Here is a 22829-nt window from a genome sequence, read left to right on the forward strand (position 1 = left end):
TCCTCTTTCCATGAAAACACTGTTTTAGATTGATATTACTTCTGTCCATAAGATAGGAAAAATTCGAGCTTTAATGGTTTTTCAACTGGACACCTTCACAGATATAGTCTCATTTAGACCTCATCTGAGATTTCTGGGGCCCTGGCAGATGTTAAAATAATGACACAATTGAAATGTGGAATGGTATGCTCCAAAAATTGCACATCTTGCCATGCTGTACATGCACCACCATTCCAGAGCCTGGCAGCCCTAACCATTAAGTAATTCCTCCTAATTTCAAGCCTGAACATACTCTCAATCAATTTGTGGTCATTATTCCTTGTTATCCCAGGTGGTGCCCAGGGGAACAGAGCCACACCTATTTTCTGCTGGTCCCCCCTGGTGACTTTATAGATGGCCACCAGATCTCCTCCCAGTCTTCTCTTGTGGAGGCTGAATAGATTCAGGCCCTTTAGTCTGTTTTCATAGGGCATGGCCTGGTGGCCCCTGACCATGTGAGTGGCCCTCCTCTGGACCCTCTCAAGGTTAGCCAGATCCCTCTTGAAGTGCGGTGCCCAGAACTGGATGCAGTACTCGAACTGCAGCCTGACCAGTGCCACATGTTCCCGGATGCTTTTGGTGAGCCATGGGGGCTTTTGCACCCTCTTGCCCCCTTTGATCCATGTTGGGATTACCTCCCTTTCGGCTTGGAGGATCATCTCCTTAAGGAGATCTTCCCTGGGATAGAAGTCAGGCTCATGGGCCTGTAGTTTGCCGGATCCACTCTCCTCCCTTTCTTGAAGATAGGCACCACATTGGCCTTCTTCCAGTCTTCGGGTACTACACCAGAGCACCAGGAGTTCTCAAAGATCCATGCCAGGGGTTGGGCTATGATGCTCGCCAGCTCCTTGAATACCCTGGGGCATAGATTGTCAGGGCCAGTTGACTTGAAGGTATCCAGCTTCTCAAGGTGTTCCTTCATGAGGTTGGCTTTGGAGGAGGACAGGGGATCTTCCTCACCCGGACCTTCCTGTTCTGTAGCGGGCATGGCCGTCCCATGGGACTGATGAAAGACCAACTCAAAGTACCCATTTAATAGGTTGGCTTTTTCCTGGGTGTCAATTGTCAGTTGTCCCATTTGGTTCAGCAGATGTCCAGTGTTGCCCTTGCTTTTCCTCTGGCTCCCCACATATCTGAAAAAGGACTTTTGATTGTCCTTGATGCTTGAAGCTAGTTGGAGTTCAGTTGCAGCCTTGGCTTTCCTTGTTGCTCCCTGCAGGACTGGACCAGTGCAGAATATTCCTCCTTGGAGGTGAATCCCAACGTCCATCCTTTGTAGGCCTTACTTTTTAGCTTTAGGAGGTCTGCTAGATCCCTGGAGAGCCAGGGGAGCTGCCGTGCCCTCTTGCTGCCTTTGCTCTGAGATGGAATAGAATTAGTTTGTGTGTTGAGGATCACTCCTTTTGAAGAGCAATGACTCTTCCTGGACTCCCCTCCCCCTGGGGTCATGGTCTCTTAGGGCCTCACTGACAAGCCTCCTGAGCTTGTCAGAGTTGGCTTTCCTGAAGTCAAGGACTTCAGTGTTGGTGACTGACTTGCCAGCTTTACGGCGGATGGTGAAGGTGATCAGCTCGTGGTTGCTGTCACCCAGCTTCCCATCAATCACTAGGTCACCGATTAGGTCATCCCCAGTAGCCAATACCAGATCAAGCAGTGCTTTGCCTCTTGTTGGCCCGTAGACTTCTTGAGTCAGGTAGAGGTCATCCATGCATGAGAGGAAGCTTTGCAACTGCTCGGATTTTGCTGAGTGATCCTCCTACGAGATGTCTGGGTAACTTAAGTCACCCATGACAACCATGGTCCTGTAGCATGTGGCCTCAGCCAGTTCCCAGGCAAACTTGTTGTAATTGACCTCTTCTGCCCCTCTCTGGGGCAGGAAATACCTCCCTCCTCCAATCTGGAATGATATGCTGCTCCGGAAGTGTGGCAATTGCTTCTTTTTTCTTCCAGTCTCCAGCAGTGGCCCCACCAGCCATCTAGGCTGTAAGTGTTCCTTGCTTTCACTTCCCCTGTCTGTTGCCAGCTGCTTTTCTTCTCCTGACCTACCCTGCCCCGCACGTAAGGCACCTCGGGGCTTTTGTTTACTTTCTGTCACTCCTTCACACTTGGGCTTTTTGAATGTCTGTCCCTAGCCTGGGTGTCTCAATAAATGTAATATCAATATATATGTGGATAATAACTTGAAGAAAAAAAGGTAACATTCCAGTAACTGATGTTCTTTGAAATTTGTTTTCTGTATGTGTCCCCATATTTGCTCTATACTGTATCATATTTCATAATCAGATGGATTCTTGTTGATGCAGAAATTCAGGTGATTGGTCTTGCTCAGCATTCACATGTTATGGGGTGGAGAAGTAGGTAAACACAGATAGAATGCAAGCATGAGCCAGTGGGCATTACTACTTAGAATATTCTGGCCTCCAGTACTGGGTGTTCAGGTGCACCAAGGCACATTTCTGGGAACCCTAGTTACTGGAAGGTAAGTAACTATTTTTATTGGTATTGTGCTAAACCTTGAATATTACTGATATCTATTTCAGTGGGAATTTACAGGTGCTCGCTGCAGTATATAAAGTTGTCATTTTTTAATTTATTCTTTTAAAAAAACACAGCTTTTGTTATTACTTATGGCAATTTCCTATTGACTTCAGCAGGTCATAATTTTAAGTTATTATTGGCTTCAGTGGGTCATAAACTACCTGATAAGTGTTATTTATATATACATTTCATTTATGAGATTAGAAGCTTCAATTGTTTATAGTAAACACTGTTAAATGAAAATGTTTAAAATGAAGTTATGCTACTGATTGATTTATTTCTAAATCTAAGTTACAATGTTTTAATAGAAAAATTCAGATATTTTGACAAGCCCAGAGGGAAAAGCAGTGGTTCGATCATTCAATAAAATTTCTTACGTATTAGTGGAATTTGAGGTACTCTATCACAATGCTTGGGTGAAGGAAATTTCACAGCTACAATATGGTGAGTAGTTAAATATGCAAGAATTATAAGAAGTGTGTGCTTCTTTTCCACATTATTCTTTTTCTGGCTGCAGTGATCTTTTATTTAAATGATTTCTTCTTATCTGTTGGTGACAAATTCTAAATTTACATAAATCAACTCAAATAGATTAAACTCTTTTAAATACCTTTACAATCCTAGTATGTGGGAAAGCATGAAGGTTTGTACCCAAATGACTGACAGAACAAGGTATGGATGCAGGAGTCACCTTATATATCAGGGGTGGGCAAAGTCCAGCCTGAGGGCTGGTCAGGCACGTCGCAAACTCCATTTCTCAGGAGCCCCTGCCCATGTTGCTTTGGCTGGTATCTATGAAGAACCCTGGTAGCAGCAGTGCAGCAACAGCACAGGGCGGCAGGGTGCATGGCTAGGTAGGGAGCTGCTCCAGGGATGGGATCTTGCGGCTGTGACAGCATGGTTTGGAGGTGGATCAGAGCTGCAATCTGCTGCCTGCACACCCCAGGCAGGGGCGTGTAGGTAGCAGATTGCAGCTCTGCCCTGGCTGTAGACCATGCTGTCACCACTGTAAGATCTTGTCCCTGGAATGCATCCCTGCCCAGCTGCGTGCCCTGCCAGCACTGCTGGGGCCGGTCTCCATGGAAACTCTGCCCTGCCGCTCATGGCTGTGCTACTGCTAGGGTCTCCATGGAAACTGGCCATAGCAACACAGGCAGGAGATGCTGGGAGATGGAGTCTGACCACTGGCTGGTTCTTCCATTTTGCCCACCTCTGTTCTATACAGAGAGATATTCAAGATGTGGCACAACAGGAGGCAACAGATAACTGGAAGAGATGCTAGAAAGGGAAGATAAAGCCATAATATTGAATTCATGCCACTATTCAAATTTGTTATACAAGTTATTTGCTAGCTCCATGATATATAGAAAGACAATAATTAAGAACATATTTTATTTACACACTTATCTGCTCCTAAAATATTGCCTTCGCATTTGCTAGCCAGACAAAATTGTTTCCACTAATCTTAGGTAAATCTAGGGAGGATTACAGGAAGTTGCAATTAATGTAATTGCAGATGGAAATTAGTGAAGTTAAAATCAGGTTGATTCACATGAACTGAAATAATTTAAAATATATTTGCTTATAAATAGGTATTCAGTTAGTAGCCATTTACTACATGCTGATATATTTAATTTACAGAAAGAAGCACTGTTAACACCTTCACTTAAATGCTTGAAACAGGGATGCCAACAAATCTGTCCCATGGGAGTGAGCCCAATTTAGCAAGTGGGGCTGGTCCATGGTCCTGATCCATGATCCCAGTTCAGTGTGGGGGGTGCATTATCTGGCTTGTGGAGCTCTGTCTGGGTCCAAAAACTTGGTGAACAGGATGAGTGGTGGCTCCAGACTCTGGCAATTAACACAACCACCTCTCCCCCACTGCAAAATCTCTGGACCCTTGAGGTCTATAGATTGGATGACGTGGCTCCATGGGCTAAATCTGGCCCATGAACCAGATCTTGGTCACCCTGGTCTAAAACATTTATCTTTGGTTTTAGAGGCGCTCAAGACATATTGAGATGCCCTTTTTGTGCCGGGTGCTTTAGAGACAGAACATTGGAGGAACCATTTAGCTTCAATTGTATGGGTGGCTCTAAGAAGACAGAGCTACAAAAACCTTATCGGAGTCAACAGGGCTCTGTATTGAAATAAGGCTGACAGGCATAGATTTGAAAGAAGTATGACCTTTAGCTTTTTTTTTCTTGTTTTCCTTTTTGGCATTTGTTTTTGTTTTTCCTAAATTTACCTGTTTCTATCTTATCATTTCATAGAAATCCATCTTACAAGATAATGAGCAGATCCTGAAGGTTATGTATGCCCACAGATTTCTTTGTGAGCACATTATTCACTGACCTAAGTTGAGAAAGTATTGCCTGATTTACCTTGATACTGGCTTGAATCTGGGGCCAGTTTGGTTTGTGAGTGAAAAATACATTAAGTCAGTTACTTGATTTCATTAGCTGAAACAGCTTGCATATTTGCTTCATGTTCAACACATGCATGTTACAAGAGATCTCATAAAGAACTGTTGTACAATTAGAACAGTTGTTTGTTCTGGAAATTCATTTAAAAATATGTTTACAGCATTACAAGCTTCACTACTTGTGCGTCACCCTGAAACTGCGAAGTTTCTGGTTAACTTTGATCCCAAAATGCTAGAAATTGTTCGAGAGACTAAATGTATGATAAAGATGGGTCTTGAAGTACCGGAGCAAGCAAAGAGAATGGTAAAAATGGAAAATAATCTGAAGGCAAACAAACTTATTTTGGAGGTAAGACTGAAAAAAAATCACAATTAATTTTTAAGATAAATAATGATATCTAGAATGCAGTGATCTGCTCAGTATACTTACGTTTATAGTCAACATTTCTAGATTTTTAAGGATTGTATTAACCAGTGTCTGGGAAAAGGTTAATACATAATAACATTTGGAAATTATGGATGTTCTTTGCCTAAAGGAAAATTTGACATTTGGAAAAGTTTCGTCAGTTTATACCGTTGATAAGGATGAGGATCAAGGTATTGAAGAGAGGGAAAATTTGTTTGACTGGATGTCCAGGTTGGAAGGGAAAATTATGTATATTTGCTTCTTTGTTGCAGAGCCTCCTGTAATGACTCATCCTTCTTGCAGCCAGTCATTGGCTGTTGCACTGGCAAGAACCCAAACTCACCCTGTTAAAAACCAGTAGAACAGACAGTCATGAGCTATCTGTACAAGTCTCCTCCTGAACTTGTAGATTGCTCTTGTCACATCACTTTGCCTTGAAACCTGTTACCTGCTCTCACTTGATGCTGATCTCATCTGTGACTTGCTGATCCTGGTATGATCTGTAGTGCTAGGCTCTTACTTTGTGGCTCTAGCTTGATTCCTGTATTCAGCTTCTTGACTTGGTTTGTTTCTGGTCATTTCTTTGGCATCTGGCCCTTGGTCTCACCACTGGTACCAGAGCCTGATTGTGCCACTGTCCTGACTCCTAGGTTCCTGATGTCAAGTCTAACCATGAGATTTGACAGCTAGTGTCCCCCTTGTGACATGTATTCACTCCTCTCTTCTACATGGATTGCCCTGATCTCTTATGTCTTATTTTTGACCTTATGCCAAATTTCAGTGCTAAGCTGTAACACAGTATCACTTAGTATTCTTGCTGGGGTGGGCAGCGTAGCACCCACTCTGTAGTCTGGTATCCATGATACACGCCCCTGACTGGATTGTGCTACATACAGCCCCCATTCCAACCTCTCTGGGATCTATGCTTCACAGAGCACAAGCCCTAGACTAGCTGGAGCAGGCACTAGATCCAGTATCCTGGAGGGGAGAGGTCAGTGCACCCAATCTGGACTGTGGGCTAGACATGCGTCACTCATCTGGGCTCCAGGGTAAGACACCCTTGGTATAGAAAGATGTGCAAGGACTTTGTCAATGGCTAGGAAAAGAAGAAAAAAATAGAGCATGAAAGAGGCCTAGTTCTATTGAACATGGGAATTACCAGTACAAGATCCAGTACCCTGTTGCCAGTACATTCAGAGACGGTACAGAGAACCTTGCCAATAAAAAAAACCAAACTCCTTCTTAACTTTTGGTGTTAGCCATTTCCTTATGCCTTGAAACATGTTAGTATATAACTAGGAACCTACCAAAATCATGGTTTTGGGCAGGCCCGGCAAAAAACCATGGGCTCTGTGAAAAAGTGCAGGCTCTGCACGTTTGGCAGGCTCCCTGAAAAAAAACAACTCACCAAAACTAAAATGCTAGCTGCCTCTGGGAAGCCAGGAGTCCTTGTGATCATTTCAGCCCAGCCATGCAGCCCACTGGGGGAAAGGAAGGGAGGGGCTTCTGGCACAGAAAGATGGCTGCCGCCTCTGCCCCTTACTGCTGATTCACCAATTGGTGGCAAGGGGTGGAGCCACATGACAGACAGCTCTCATAGCCAATCAGCGAGGGGTGGGACCATCAGGACCCCTCGGCCAGTTAGAGGTGTGGGAGGTCAATAGTTGCCAACCCTGTGTTCTTCCTTTGAAATCAGCTGGCAGCTGCCTTGACTTTGGTAAACTCCTGTATATAGTGCTTCCAAAAATGCTTTTCTTATTTCGATTTTGATCCCTACTGCTTTAATTCTGTATTTTTTCATTACCTTTAATTATCTAACCCTTTTTTAATCTTGCTAATTTTTTTTGCATCTATGACAGTGTGTGGTATTAAGTATTATATGACAGTTTTTTCATTTACTGTTCTCTTCAAATTGTCTGCCTGTTAGTTTAATCAAATATCGTCTTGTTTCTGTAATTATTAGAAAAGCCAGATTGGGGAAAATGCCTTACAGTAGGAGAATAAAGAGCTGGATCTGTTTAATTTATTAAAAATAATTTGAAAGTAACTTGATTATAATGTATAAAAGCCTTGACAGGGAGAAAATACCAGGTCCTGAAGGACTCTTAAATCTAGTAGAGATAGGAATGACAAAAACAATGTTTGGCAACTGAAGTCAGAAAGATTTAAATTGGAAATTATGCACACATTTCTAACAATGAAAGTGGAAACAAACTGATGTGGGTAGTGGGAGTCATCTTCATTTTTCAAAATCATCAGAATTAGTATTTTGTCTGGTCTACATGCATTAGAAACTAGGTATGTGTGGCTCTTCTCCTTTTCTTACACACTCATATAGGTCAAGATACAATCTATCTGCTTTTCAATGATGGTAGGGAATAAATCCATCTTCTATCAATCGGTGTCAAATTTTTCATTTAGAACGATTTTGACTGAATATTTTTTATATATCTACTATATAGGGTTGGCAAGCTGGTCAGTTGACCAAGTATTGTCAGTTGACTGGCCAATTGAGTGCATATGTTTTGACCGGTCAAAATTATAGCAATTTTATTTTAAAAAACAATATTTTTTGTACTTCACAAAAATTATTTATATTCTTTTTTGACACATTTAATGGAAAACTTGTGCTTTTTCTAGGTATTATTTGGACCTATTGGCAATTTTTTTCCCCAATTTTGACCAATATTTGACTGGTCAATTGACCAAACTTTACTTGACCAGTCAAATATCCAACCCTACTACTATAAATTATCTTTTATATCTATTGACTTGCCTTCATTAATATTTCAGTAAAAATCTTTAAAGCATTATTAGTAAAATATTTGTTTTATAATATTAACAGAATCTTCTGCAATGTTATGAAGATGTGTGTCAGGAAACGCCCATGGTGTTTGTGAATTTAATGGCCCCTAAAATGAGAAAGGTTGGTATTGTATAATCTGTTTACATTTTCAGATAATAGAAGTTTGCACAGATGTAGAATTGTTTGCGTGTACTTTTGAGTATTTAAGATACTAAGTTACTAAGATACTAAATTAAAGACTTGGATATAGCAGAATCTTTCTAATTAATGCTAATATGTGGAAGACCCATTGTGAATTACTGGCTTTTGGGTTTTAATAAGTAAACCAATAATATTATATGACTGCTTCCCATTTACAATTTTAACCACATTAGCAACAGCAAAAGTACCTTTAAAAGGGTATTAATATATCATACTCCCTTTGAAGCCCTTTCACATTATCAGAGTAATGTAAACATTATTTCCATGTACTAAATATTCAGACTTCTATTCACACTTATAGCATGTTAGCAGATGTCTTATGTGCATACATCTCTGAATTTCATGTGCAAGTACAGAGACATTTAATTTAATATGTATGTAGTATGCCAGTTGAAGATTTTCACAGAAAATTGTTTTCTTACTCTCTTTTTCTATACTAGGTATAATTGCTGTTTTATGGCTTTGTCTTGAGGAAATTATCAGATTTATAAATTGGTAGTAATCAGTTCACTAATACGTAGACCAATTTTAATATAGTAGGCAACTATGGTCCCAAGAAGGTGCAGCAAGTGGTTCACCCAAACTTTAGTATTTACTGAAGGTGTGTATATGTCCCTTTCAGTTATTGCACCAAGCAGTACTACCCTGAAATATGACATGCCTATTCTGTGTACGTTGTCTCCGAAACAAGAAATAATATGGTTGTCTTGGTATTTCACTGCTCATATATCAAGAAGCTCTCAAAAAGAGAGTAAGTGAAAGGGAGCATAGCTTGGTGGTGCAGCAATGAAGGCACTTAGGTGGGAGAAAAGAGGCCTGGATTTTGGCCTTTGCTCCAAAGACTACTTGCGCATTCTTCAATAAACAATGATTGGTTGAAACTTAGAGGCTAGGTACAGAAATTTGGGAAGGTTATGGGGAGGTTAGATCAAGCTAAAAATGGCCACCTGATCTAAGGTAAGTCAGAATGGGGGGGTCAGCGGGAGGGGTTGGGGGGTTGGGGGCCAATCAAGAGGCCAGCCAGGGGATGGGGGGCAAGTGGGATCTGTGGGAGGAATCGGAGGATGGGGGGAGCAGGAGGCATCTATAGGGGGATTGGGATGCGAATGGCATTTGTGGGAGGGATTAAAGTAGGTGGCCTCTGTGGCGGGGAGGAAGAGGGTAGGCAGCACCTGGAGGGGGAGATTGGAGGGCCAAGTGGAGTCCATCGGGATGACTGCAGGGGGGCAGGTGGCATCTGTGGAGGATTGTTGGGGTCCATGAGGGTATGATGGGATCAGGGGGCCTTGCAGGGTCATGCTTGGGGGATGGGGAGCACTCTCCCCTGCTCTGTGGGACATGGGGCTATTTTTAGCACCCCCCCAACCTCCTCCCTACCAAACCTAACCCCCATTCCCTTCCCCCCTTCTCCCACTGAAACTTAATTCTTCAGCTCCTGGCATTGGCAAATGCTTATAAAACTGGCACCAAGAGCAGCTTATGAAATGAGGGTTTGGTGGTCTTGGTGTTAGGTGAGCAGGGGGTCTGTGGTGTGGGGGTGGGGTGAGGGGCTGGGGTCTAAAAATAGCCCACTGCCAGAGGGCAGGTATGAAAAGTGCAGGTCTGGGACTGAGGTCGGTGACTGGGTTTTCCCAGCCCTGGCGCTGCCCTGGGATCTGTACAGAAGTTCGGGACAGTTAGATCAGTCTAAAAATAGTCAACCTGATCTTGGAGGTAGGATTAACTTGGATCAGGTTAGCCATTTTTACCTGATCTAAGTGTCCTGGAAATCTGTACAGTTCATACTTAGATCCAGCTAACTAGGGATCTAAGTGTAAGGTCCACACGTGGGCAAACTAAGTTAGATTGGGTAGCCACTTTTAAAATGATCCAACATCCCCTAACCTCCCCAAATATCTTTATGCACCCAGAAATAATCCCAGCAGTTGGAATCTCCCAGGGGAGTAGCCTCCTCAGATACTCTTAGACTCCTATAGAGTCATCTTCCCTCTTGCTTACTCCCCTTCTGTTCCCAAGGATATTCTCTCTTGACTGAATATTTAGAGAGGAGGAATGCCATTCCAGATATAGGGATAATTATGAAAAAAATGGCACAAATATGAGAGTTGAAGCAGAGTAAAAAATTATGTCTGCAGGGAGTTAGTGCTGTCTTTAAACTAACCAGCTTGGGTATTGATACCAGCTTAAGTAGGGTTGCAGGGCCATCAGCGCAGACTTTATAAAACTCATCTGAAAATCTGGGTAGCCTCTTAGGTGACTCTCTTGGTCTGAGCTCTGTGCTGCTACAGTTGTACTGCTGTCAGTACCCAATTTAACTGGTTTAAATTAGCTCTACAGTTAGAACTATAGTTACACATGTGACTGCCATGTAGACATATCCAAAGAGAACAACAACACTGAAAGAATAGGAAGAGTCTAGGTAGCAATATGGGGAAGAATAAAAAATGAAAGAAGAAATGTGGCAGGGGCATAGCTATTCATAAACAACCTTTAAGAAGCTTTAAGTTTGTGCAGAAAGACATAGGGAATCAGTGAAAGAACTTGAGGTCAGTGACATAGAGTGCCAGGAAAGAAATATCATTTCAGTTGTTTCTACCACCTTGAATCAATTCAAAATGGTATTGAGAGGAGACAGACCTATGCTGTAACCAAGATTTTGGCAATGAAAATGGTGAGAAAGGAAGCATTTAGGAATAGTGTTCAGGGAACAGCAGTAAGATTTGGTAAGAACCTGGATGTGATTAAAGAGGAAGGGGAGAATCAAAAATGACTTGGTGTGTTGGCTGACATGTAGTCAAGCTGTCAACAATGATAGAAAGGAAAAATAATTAATATGATCAACAGGAAATATCAGAAGTTCAAATTTTGTTTGTTTAGTTTAAGGAAGCAGAATCCATACAGTGATATTAAAGTTTCAGCAGGAGAAGTGCGCGTGGGACAGAACAAGATAATTCATTAATATATAGGGATAGTTGAGAGTTGTTAGCACAAAGGTGAATATGGATGTGGTACATATAAAGACCCAAATGAGTACTAACTAATTTTTTCAGCTTTTTGTGAAATTACAAACATATATGCAAACTATTTTTTTCAGGAAATGAGAACAGGACTGTTACTGATCCTTATGATTATAAATCCTACGTATATTACATTCCTACTTTGTTTATTTTTCCTGTTTTTAATTACCATATATTTTTCTTTTTTTAGGTGGAATCTGTGTTGAGGCAGGGACTTACCATATTAACTTGGTCATCTTTGACATTAGACAGTTTCTTTCAAGAAGTTGATGAAGTTATGAATATGTTTAAACAACTTTTGAAAAAGGTATACTTATTTTTCCAAATTAATTAAAGTAACATTTTTAGACTAAATTGTATCAAAAATATATATTTTTTCAATTTATAAATTGTTCACAGCAAAAACAAACCTATATCTTTCTTGTTTGGCATACTTGAAGTATGTGTTTTGTTTTAAGATGTGTATTTTTGGAAGAAGAATAAGGATTCTTGTAGATTATTCATTTGTACTTACCTTCATTTAAACACTGGATCTTAACTTCTCTTCTTGAACACAAACTTTTTCGTTTTCTTTAACAAGCAAATCTAATTGCTTATTAAAGTGGTTTTCAAATTCTCACCGTTACCATCCTCTTCTGATTTGAAGAGCAAGGTAAGTGTTGCATTCTCCCAAGTGTAGACAGAAATAAAATGACTCCAGCTACTAGCAAAGGTAAGAATATTGTCATGCTGACCAGTACAAAATATAACATGAACCTAAACTAAAACTATGAACCAGTTGCCATCAGTAGATTCAGTGACAAAAGATTAAGTTTAAATTTTTCTAAGCATATGCAGCTATCTCACAGTACATAATTGCTTGCTTCTGTCACTGTTGGGATAAGCTAGCATATATAGATAGGTAGCCCTACAGACTGCTTTTTTTATCCTTTTTTTCCTGCACTACTATATTGCTGCTGTACTGTGTCAGCTCTTGTTGGCCACTACCAGTACAAAGAATAATTCCTGACACACTGCAAGTTGATGGACTGCCTGTGCTCTGCTATGTTGCCCTCCCAGCAGATGCCATGGTAACTGAAGTCCCAAATGAGAACCAGGCCCTGCAATTTGTAAGCTTTGATTAGTTTTTTTAAAAATGGCCTTGTCAAGCTCTGGTTCTTGGTATGGTGGTCTGTAGCAGATACGCATCATGACTATGTTCGTGTTATTCTCCCCTCTAACATTGACCCAGAGACATTACAACAGGCCCGTCTCCTGCTTTATGGTGCACATCAGAAGAAACATACACAACCTCTTTTTTTTTTCCTTGGCCTGTCCTTCCTAAACAAGTTACACCCATCCATGAAAGTCTGCCAGTCGTGTGAACTATCCCATTAAGTCTTTGTTATCCCAACTACATCCTAATTCCATGTTTGTAGTGGTACTTCTTATTTTTCTTTCTTATTCCTCATGTGTCTTTCTTATATCAGTTAGATCAGGGGTGGGCAAAGTGCAGCCTGCGGGCCAGAATGTCGCCTGCCAGGCCATTCCATCTGGCCTGCGGGACCCCTAAAACATTTAGAAAATTAATATTTATCTGCCCCTGGCTGCCTGTCATGCAGCCCTCAAAGGCTTGCCAAAACTCAGTAAGCGGCCCTCCACCTGAAATAATTGCCCGCCCCTGAAGATGGTGTAATTTCTGTCCTTAACCCCAGAGTTTACTAAAAACTCAAGGTACACCTGCAGTAAATTTACTCCCTGCATATGAAAATCATCAGAGTGAAATGTTTTTAATTTATCAAAATGAAATATTTCAACTGACCTGATCAATTTTATTTGCACTTTGCAAATTTTTCAAGATTCTGACATTATATTCTACAACCATATGCAGGTAGTAAATTTACTGGACAGTAAAGCCAAATACCATTAATTGCACTTATCGATGGGTCCAGTATATATTTGTGGCATTGTATAAATAATAATAGTACACAAAACTGTAGAAGTATAGGTGTGCTGTTAATTTAGATCTACTCTTTTTTAGGTTAATGACTTATGTGAAGTACAGATTGACTTAATATTGAAAGAAGTATCAAATACTCTTTTAATTGTACTGCCAGAGGATCGTCCTGTTAAAGTGGAGGATATGTTGACACGCAATGAGGTACATATTTTGCATCTTAGAATTTTAATTTCTTTCCCTTGTGTACCTTCAAAAATGTTTTCAAAATACTTTCTTGGGTTTTTTTAATGTGGAAAAAATACACTATAATGCAATATAAAAGCAACATGCTAAGTTAAAAATTGTTAACTATAGATGTATTTTCTTTCCAAATAAAATTTCCTGCAAAACTTCAACTTCAGCAGTTTACAGGTATAAATGAAGGACCATAATTTTCAAATAACCTATTTATTCTTACATAATTTCAGTTACTTTATTTAAAAAAAATAACTCTCACTGCTAGATAGCTCTACCTTTTCTTTCACTGAGGAGTACAGTATAGAGCAGGAATATCAAACTCCCTTAGCCTGCTGGGCCAGATCCAGACTGCAAGGCTTGCATGGGCCTGTTCCAGACCCACCTTTGGCAGTGAGACAAGCTGTGCTAGCATTCCTTGCCATAGGTTCCTGACCCACAAGGATTAATGTGCCTATTACTCAACCCTCTGCCACCATTGGACATCCCTGGCGGGGCTCCATATACCAAACTTCAACAGCTGGACCCTCCCCCACAACTTGCTGCAACCCCTACAGGAGCACCTGGACTGGGTGATACAGCTCTGTTGGCTGTATCGTTGACACCCTGGTATAATGTAACAGTCAAATAAAGCTACTGAGAAGGGTGCAAGGTTTTTTCTGGACACTTACTGCTTAGAAATGGGCAGGAAATACATGCATAAATGCATTTTTTCAAGCTCATAGAACATAATGTCAGAATCTTGAAAAAAAATTGCAAAGTGCAAATAAAATTGATTGGGTCAGTTGAAATATTTCATTTTGGTAATTTAAAAACATTCTGATAATTTTGAAATGTTTCTTTTCAGTTTTTTCTGTTTAAATATTTTCTTTACAACAAGCTACTTTGAATTTTGAAAACACAAAATCATTTATGACTAAAATTAGATGTTTTTCATTTAGAAAATAAGACATCCAGCATTGGTAATTTTGAAACTGGGTTTAAGGTTTTGTTTTGTTTTTTAATGTGAAATTCACTGAAATAGGCCCTGCCTTTTCCCTTAAAAACTTTAATTTCCACAAACATAGTTTCTTCAAAATTCACCAACAATTTTTTTTGTTGCACAAGCCTGTAGTTTAGACAGTAATTCAGCTACGGGTTTGTATGACTTTAATAGTCAACTTTAGATGCTCAACTTATTCCTTATACCATGTCACTTTTGGAAAAGTTTGGAGGTATCATAGATCTCCTTTATGGATTGCATTGTTAAGGAGATGTTATGAGCTTTCAGAAAGAAAGAGAAGTTGTAACTTTCTCATTGCAGCAAGTTGATTTGTATTTACAATCAAAAGTTGTACTAGATCATAATAATCATAGTCAGCTGTTTAATTTTGGATGTGTACCTTGAGTTTTTAGTAAACTCAGGTTAAGGACAGAAATTACACACAAACTGGTATAAGTGACTGGAAACTGGTTTAAATCTGTAACACATCGGAAGTTTATTGCATATAAAGTATCTTTAAAATGGCCAGAACTGGTTTAAGATTAACGTGGATGGCTATAGTATCAGAATTAATTTAGGTTAAATCCGTTTATTAAATTTCTGTCCAAGATCACCTCCAGATTCAAGTTGACTCACAGTCCCCCAGCATCCCAGGATGTTTGGCCTCCCCTCTGAAAATTCTCCCCTACCCCCTTTTGCAGGGAGGGCAGGCTAGCTTTGGCCCAAGCTGTCTCCTGCAGCCAAGCAGGCAGATATGCTCTAGCACACCCCCAGCTTCTGGCTGGGGGCATTGCAGGCAAGTGGTTGCATTTCCAGAATCAAAAGTGAATGTCTATTCACTTGCTTATTGATTTGATTTTTGCAGTTTATATTAACCTGTGAAGATTGAATTGATTCAGCCTCAGGCTTTTTGACTGTCTGTACGTAGCCCCAGAGTGGAAATCAACAGTTAATGTAACTTATTGATATTTTTATCTAACAGACTTACACCAGAGAATGTGCTGAAATATTGAACCACAAAAGTATGCATATTGAAGATGCTGTCCAGGAACTGATATCTGTATTTGAGACAATTTATGAAGTTAAAAATTCTAAGAGAACATTAAAAAAAGTTTCATTACCAGGTAGCTATTTGTATGTGTTTAAGTAAAAAGATTTTTTTAGGGATTTGGAATATTATGTGGCAAAGCAAAATCTATTAGTAAAACTGTTTCAGAGTTCTTTGTTTAACCCACCTGTTTGTGAGCAGCTTCTCTGCCCACTTATTACTCTTCAGGGAAGGGTTTTAAACTATATCATTCAAAGGTAGTCCAGTATTGTTACTGGTGGTTTCAGGGCAAGCCCTGCTCAAAGCTATCTGTCAGCCTCTGGCTGTCAAATAAGGTGATGGTTACATTTATTTTCAGCTAGTTTTAAAAACCATACATGTATATTCCTCATATGCCCCAGACTCAGGACAGAGCTTAGTTCAGCAGGGCAGCAATAAAATGAAGTCAGACACACACAAGTTAACAAAGCAAGTCTGAGCAGGCAGAGTTACTCAGCATTTCTAGGCTGCCACCCTCATGTGCCCCGAACTCAGCATAGGAACAGAGTACGTCTGAGCTGGGCCAGGTCAATCAGCATTCATATGCCCTGGCTCAGCGGTTCCCAATCTCTTGCCCCAGTTTTCCTGGTAGTAACTCCTTTGATGAGCAAACCCCACAGAATTTTTAGGCTTTACAGGGATCTTTGGCTTAGGTAAAAGAAGTGTTGCTGCAGACCAAATGGGGAGGTTGAGGAGAAGGAAGAGTAAATGAGGTTCAGAGAGAGTATGGCAACCAGCTTGACGATAGAAGTTATTTTATTGCCAGTTATATGAAACTTAGAATGTCACCAGTATTACTAGCCATACAAGGAGAGACAAACAAAGCAGTTACAATATTACACAGTTTCAAGTGAGTATTTGGGGAAGTCTAGCTCAAGTTTGATCAGCAAAAGTCAGGTTTAGGAAGCTGTACCTGGACTAAGAGAGAAAGAGAGAGATTAAACCAAGTCTGAGGTTTAGAAAGTGGGCATAAACAGAGAGAGAGAGAGAGAGAGAGTTGGGATCTCAGCACTCAGCAAAGCTTGAACTGGTCGAGATTCCCAGGTGTTTGTTGGAGCTTGCAGACAGGCAGAGCCCTCAGCGCAATTAATGTCGGTATACCAGGAGGGAAGTGGAACTGTTGCAGTGTTTGGATTAAAGCACCAGAACAGAAACTTGAGCTTGAGTAGGGTTTTTTGTAGGGAACTAACAATGGCTCAAGGGCAAACACTTGGTTTGTTTATGGGTAAATGATGGCTCATGTGTTGGATAATAGGAACTGATTACACGTGGCTATGGGTGCCATTACTCTGAAGGAATTCACAATGCAGACAGGCGGATTCAGTGTTTTGGGTACCAGTAAAGGAGTCATTACTAGAATTGGTCTGATAAATGCTGAGTTGGGTGTGTGCAGATGTGGGTTAATTAGCATTTGGAGCAGGGATCCCCCATTATGCAGTGGGCCCCTGCTTCTCTGGACCCAGTGCGGTCCTTGCCTTGGAATTTCTGTTCTCCATTCTGAATGCTAATGGAGGTGTCTCTCTTTCCGATCTCTGATGCAAATGAGACTGGAGAAGTTGCCTCAGTCCTGCCACCCTTACATGGAGGGATTTAGGTGTGTCTCTCACTGCATCTTCATTGCCTTTTGTAAGTCCTTCTTCTTATCAGTTCTGGTTCAGGCAGAGGTGGGAGGACGCGGTTTGTGGCGGGGGAGTCCTTTGTGAGTCAGACAGGCTGGGTACTGTTCCAGGGTTCCCCAGGAACACAGACCTGACAGGTAACATTAAGATATTACTCCCTTGATTTAGTATGCAGGGCTGATACATCTTTGGTAGGGCAACACTTTGTTAGTATTTAATTAAGTTTCCATGCTTCCTCTCCCTTGTTTCAGGGTACTGCTTGTCAGATGATAAAAGAGTGGCAATGTGTTGAGTCCACTCAGAAAAGCTCTGGTTATTCATCTATATCTGGAATTCTTGAAGATAGACTCTACACATTTATATTTCCTGCCCCATTCCCTCTTCTTTGGACTCCTTATAGTGTCAGACTTCCGGAGAGTGTGGAAGGAAAGAAGTTGCTAGAACATCGTATCATCATATCCATTTTAAAATCTTGCCATCAAAATATTGATTAATAATGAAGGAATGGCAATATTTTCATCTGACTGACTTTGTGCATTACATAACATAAAAGCTAAATGCTACTTCACCTCTATGTGCCTAAGAGGCATGTATGTAGATGTAAACCAGCAACTCTTGGCACTTGCATGCAAGTTGGATTCTGTTTCCATCTGTGGTGGAATAGGATTACCCTACATGTGTACTTGGTAGAAGGAATATGAAGGAAGAGGAAGACCCTCCTGCCTTTTAGTCCAGTAGTCTAGTAGCTGAGGTGCTTGCCCTAGGAACAGAAGACTCAGATTTTAGCTTCCCCTCACCCAGAGGGGCTTTAAATATGTATCTCTGGTTTCTTGGAAAAAAGTGCTCAATCAGACCATGGGATAGGCATTATCCAGTATATGAGAATTGAAGCTGGTTCACTGCACCTTGACACAATGAGTAAATGGCAATGAAATATTTTTTTCCCTTTGGGGATACTAGTTAGGGCCTCAGTCCAAGTCTCCCTGCTTTCCGGAGTAGTATCTATCTCACTGAACTGCTGCTTTCCTCCTCTTGGCCCCATATATTTTCTTTTCTGGGATGACCAGTGTGCCAGCTTCAAGAGGAAAGTTGGTAAGTGAGCTTGGTAAAGTCTAGACCATAGCCTAGTGATTAGAACGCTTTTCTAGGAAGCCAGACACAAGTTCAAATACTTTCTCGGTGATGGGACCCTAGAACTGGGGTCTCTTGCATCTTAGGTAAGTGTTCTGGTGTCTAGACTATTGGGCTAAAAAGTACTAGGACTATCTTTCTTCTTCAGTGTTGAACATTAATTACAATTTTTCTGTGACTAAAGTTTTAGAACTTACCCAGCATTATTAACAGGCTTGGATACCTATGCAACAAGAGTGTAGTTCACTGAGCATGCTTATAGGCAAAATGCAGGGCAAGCATAGCTATGTGGAATCCAGACTATGTGTAGGTATCAAATAGTGCAGTTAAGTGGCTACTTAAATTCCGTTAAGGTTGTGTAAAGATGAAATAAGATTCTTCCCTAATATCATCCCTATTCGTCCCTAATATCTACAGCAGGGCAGAATGACCTCAACTGTGCATTTTACCCCCTTCCTGCTTACATGCTCCAAATGCACCAGAAATACACTTTGAAAATACTCTGCAATCATCCTCAGCAGCTATTGTCAAACATGCTGGAGACTTTCTGGGTTTAGAATATGTGATAGGGAGTGGGTGGGCAGGACATGCTCAAGGCTATCTTGGCTAGGGCACACCATTGCCGTGGTGTAGACATTCCTGTACAGCGCAGTAATTTTGGTTACTGTGCAGTAAATGCACATGTGTAGATGTGCCTACCGTGTGTGTGTAGTGTAGTGTGTGAGCACATATGCATGCAGGTATATGTTCACCATGTGTGTTTGTATATACATGCACACAGTAGAATTCAGTTTTGGTTTTCTTTGTAAACAGGTGTTTTGTAACCCACTTATTTCATAGCGAGTAGCCAGATTAAGAAGGAACAGTTCAGCTGCATGCAGTAGCTGTATATACCTCTGGCTAAGTCATGAACCCTCATTTTTCTTGGGGGGGTTAGGAAGTTTGTTTGCATACATGTGCATGTACACATGCACACACACTAATGATACACGATATATTGTTAACCTACGGTTTCCTTGGCCTTGTTTTGAAAGTCATGTGAGAACAAGCCAAATATCTTTTCCAGCTTCCATTAAAGTGAATAGAAAAATGTTCTTTGATTCTATTGGGAGGTAAAGCATGACAAAAAAAGCAAAAGTTGATATTCAGATAACAATAAATAATAATTTATTATTCCATATTTGCTATTTTTTATTTACAGTAGAAGGGAAGCATGTGGCGTTTGGGGGTAATGAAGAGGAAGAAGAAACTGATGAATTTTTCCCTATTCTTAGTGAGGAGAGTGAAGATAATGAGAAAGAAGATGAGTTTAAAAAGGTGCTTTATTATACAAAGAGTGTACAAATTATTTAGGATTTATCAAAACTCAGATATCTTTAGTTAAGTGAACATAAACATAATTGCACAACTTCTGACTGTAAATTGTAAGGTTAACTTTCAAAGGTTAGCTTTCAAATATTATATGCCATGTTATAATTTGGCATTCACTAACTAAAGTATTAGTAAATAAGGGAGTAGGGAAAGGTTGCCTGAAAAACAGGTCAGCATCCTGTGCACAGGCTGTTATTCTAATGTGGATGAATAGTCACCTTTATCCTTCCCCACACTTAGTTGGATTCAGGAAATCCACTCCCATATTTTCAACAGACAGAACAAGAAAGCAGCACTCATTCATCTTCCATAGTAACCTACATTAAATGTTAGTGGATTACAGCTGCCGTGTGTAGGTGAGGGTTGATAATACTATTGGGATGTATTCAGGTTCAGAGAGTTAATGTCTTTTGTGGGCTGAACAGTATGCTTTCCACATGCTCTATTAACATAGTACTGTTAGGCTGCAAACAGACATTGACTTTATGCCACCATAAAAATTTTTATGGCGGCACAAAAGCCAAGTGAATGGAGACCATAGCCTTTTACTGTACCAAAAGTGCTTAAATTTTGTGGTGACAATGAAGCTAGTAATAGTTTGTGCTGTCTTTTTGCCGCTGACATCTGCATTCTCCAGCCATTCCAGAAAGAAACTCCCCCAGGCTCAGGGACCTGTATCCTGAGGGAAAAGGGCCCTGGGAGCGTTGCTTCGACTTGGGGTGTATGTCTGCAGCTGAGAAAACGTCTCTCCACTTGTACACAGAACCCCAACCCAGGACCTGACGGCATGATAGGTGTGCCAGGGTGTGATGCACGTTTCTCATTGCTGTGGCCTGGATCACAGGGCCATGTGCAAATAGTGGGAGAACCCCAATAGGGATTTCCTCACCCTGTGCTTGCAGACCCATGCCAGGGGAATGGGTCATGCTGCTACTATGTTGCTGCATAGGAGTTTCCCTCTCTAAGCTTGAATTCCCTGAAGAGAGATTCCCCCATGCCTAGTTTGCAAGCATGGAAGGGGGAAATCCCTCTGGGAGTTCTCTCCTTTGGACTTTGCAGACACATGCTGACAGAATCTCCTGAACCCAAACATAGGGACATGTCTATAGTCAGGCTGGGCCACGTCCCCTGCCCACCTACTGGTGGCAGGCACATGGCATTGTGCAGCTCCCAAGGCAACAGCAGTGGGGTGCAGAGCCCAGCTCACAGTGGCAACCTGCCTCTGCTCTATCCTGTGCACAAATCTGGGGGGCACATGCCCCCATGACTCATCTGGGGTGCGCACAGCAGCAAGAGCCCCCCCCCCCCCCCGCACTCCTGGATGAGCTGCCTCAGCTCCAGCCATCCCATGACCCACACTGGGACTCCATTCACCCCTGCCTCTGCATCTGCCCCACTCCCTCCCTCACTGTGGGGGTTTCAGTTTTGCCTCCCCATGCCCCTTCACAGACTTGTCTGCCATGCTGGGCAGTGTTCCACATGCTGCTGGGCTGCAATCCTGGGTGCATGCAGGCTGTAGCTGTGTAGCTTGAGTCTGTGCATGCCCCTCCCCCCTTGCTGCAACTGCCCAGAGCCTGGGCTTCCCTGCTGCCCCGTGTTTGTGGGGGCTAAGTTCCCTTAGCCCTGGGCTTCCACCGCCTATGGAGGGCACTTACTAGGCTCCAAGAAGTATTTTTGTATTTTATCTAACGTCTACTTAATGTAAATTACACAAGAAATTCTGGTAGCAGGAACCAGAACTCAAGATTGCCCTATATCAAGTGACCAACCCACTAGGCCACAGAATCGTGTTTCTCTCTTCCTTTTTCACTCCCTCCCTCTCCTGAATTACAAGGCTAAGAGCAGACATTTCATTTGTCTGGGGACAAGCTGTGCCTATGTTTATCCTGAAGCAGAATGGTCCCAGGATTGGCATGTATACATGTCACCTTTCCAGTCAGGGTTTAGTGAGCAGCTCAGTGCACTGCTGCTTTTCTGCTATTGATTCAATGATGCAGTCCTGGGGCAACCATTCAAATGCATGTCCTGGGAGAAGCTCTTAGTATTTCTTATCCTGTGAACCTTTTCAGGGTTTGTCCCAGGACAACAGATTATGGGTGTCTGAACAATTGTACTTTGTCCCAGGATAAAATGGTTTCTCCTGAACAAATGCAACTTCTTTGTGTAGCCCAAGAGATGTGGAAAGTATCCCCATACATACACTGAAGAGCCTATAGCATGGCGCTTGGGGAACTCCTCTGGGAGGTCAGAGATGTGGGTTTGAATCCTTGCAGTCTGAGGGGGAGTTGAATCTAGATCTCCCACCTGTTGAGAAATACTTTAACTAATAGATTATTATATAGAAGGGGTCTGACCCCCTCACCTGTTTATTGAGCCATCTTTTAAGAACTGCATCTTTCACTTCATATATGATTCTGTGGTCACATCCAGATGAGTGGGAAAGTGAGCTTTGCAGCACCTAAAAGGCATGCAACACACATGAAAAGGTTCTTCGTGCTGTAGATTTGTATCACGGAGGCAAAATTAGATACCAGGAAATTGTAGCATCTAAAAAAACAAGGCAAAAAAAAAAAGTGGCTGAAGCATGCACCACATGAAACTGGAGCCTGGCTGGTCAGAGCCACACTCTGGCTGCTGGTCAGGCTCCACGTACTTAGATTGCTGCTACTGAAGCCCCAGGAGGCCCCAAGGACCCCAGGTAAGGCTGCTGAGGCAAGCCCAGGTGCTGGCCTCAGCCTCTCCTACCCCACCCAGGGCAATTTGCTGCATTCTAGAGCATGCATGCAGAGGCATTTCCCAGAGACAAGTAGCAGTGGCACAATTATGTGCTGCTGCTAGTTGTCCCCAGGGAAGTGCACATTCCCATTGGTCTGTATGCTCCCTGTGTGTCTGTGTTAGGCATGCTCTGCGGGAACTGAATATTTAATAAATTCTTGTTATTTCATAATTTCATAGTTTCTAGGGTCGGAAGGGACCTGAGAAGATCAAGTCTGACCCCATGCCATGGCAGGAAAGAGTACTGGGGTCAAAAGAC

General features: G+C 41.7%; 1 protein-coding gene across 1 annotated transcript in view; it reads left to right on the forward strand.

The window, feature by feature from the left end:
- Positions 1 to 22829, forward strand: part of DNAH8 (dynein axonemal heavy chain 8) — a 329691-nt gene that overhangs the window by 54329 nt on the left and 252533 nt on the right. The window contains exons 17-23 of the mRNA XM_090046651.1: positions 2886 to 3021; positions 5164 to 5351; positions 8254 to 8334; positions 11623 to 11739; positions 13453 to 13572; positions 15570 to 15711; positions 19626 to 19741. Of these exons, the coding sequence (XP_089902777.1) occupies positions 2886 to 3021; positions 5164 to 5351; positions 8254 to 8334; positions 11623 to 11739; positions 13453 to 13572; positions 15570 to 15711; positions 19626 to 19741 (900 nt within the window). The remainder of the gene's footprint in view (positions 1 to 2885; positions 3022 to 5163; positions 5352 to 8253; positions 8335 to 11622; positions 11740 to 13452; positions 13573 to 15569; positions 15712 to 19625; positions 19742 to 22829) is intronic.

The sequence above is a fragment of the Crocodylus siamensis genome, chromosome 1 (genome assembly GCF_052110815.1).
Source record: "Crocodylus siamensis isolate JL-2025a chromosome 1, ASM5211081v1, whole genome shotgun sequence".
In the NCBI taxonomy this organism is placed as follows: Eukaryota; Metazoa; Chordata; order Crocodylia; family Crocodylidae; genus Crocodylus; species Crocodylus siamensis.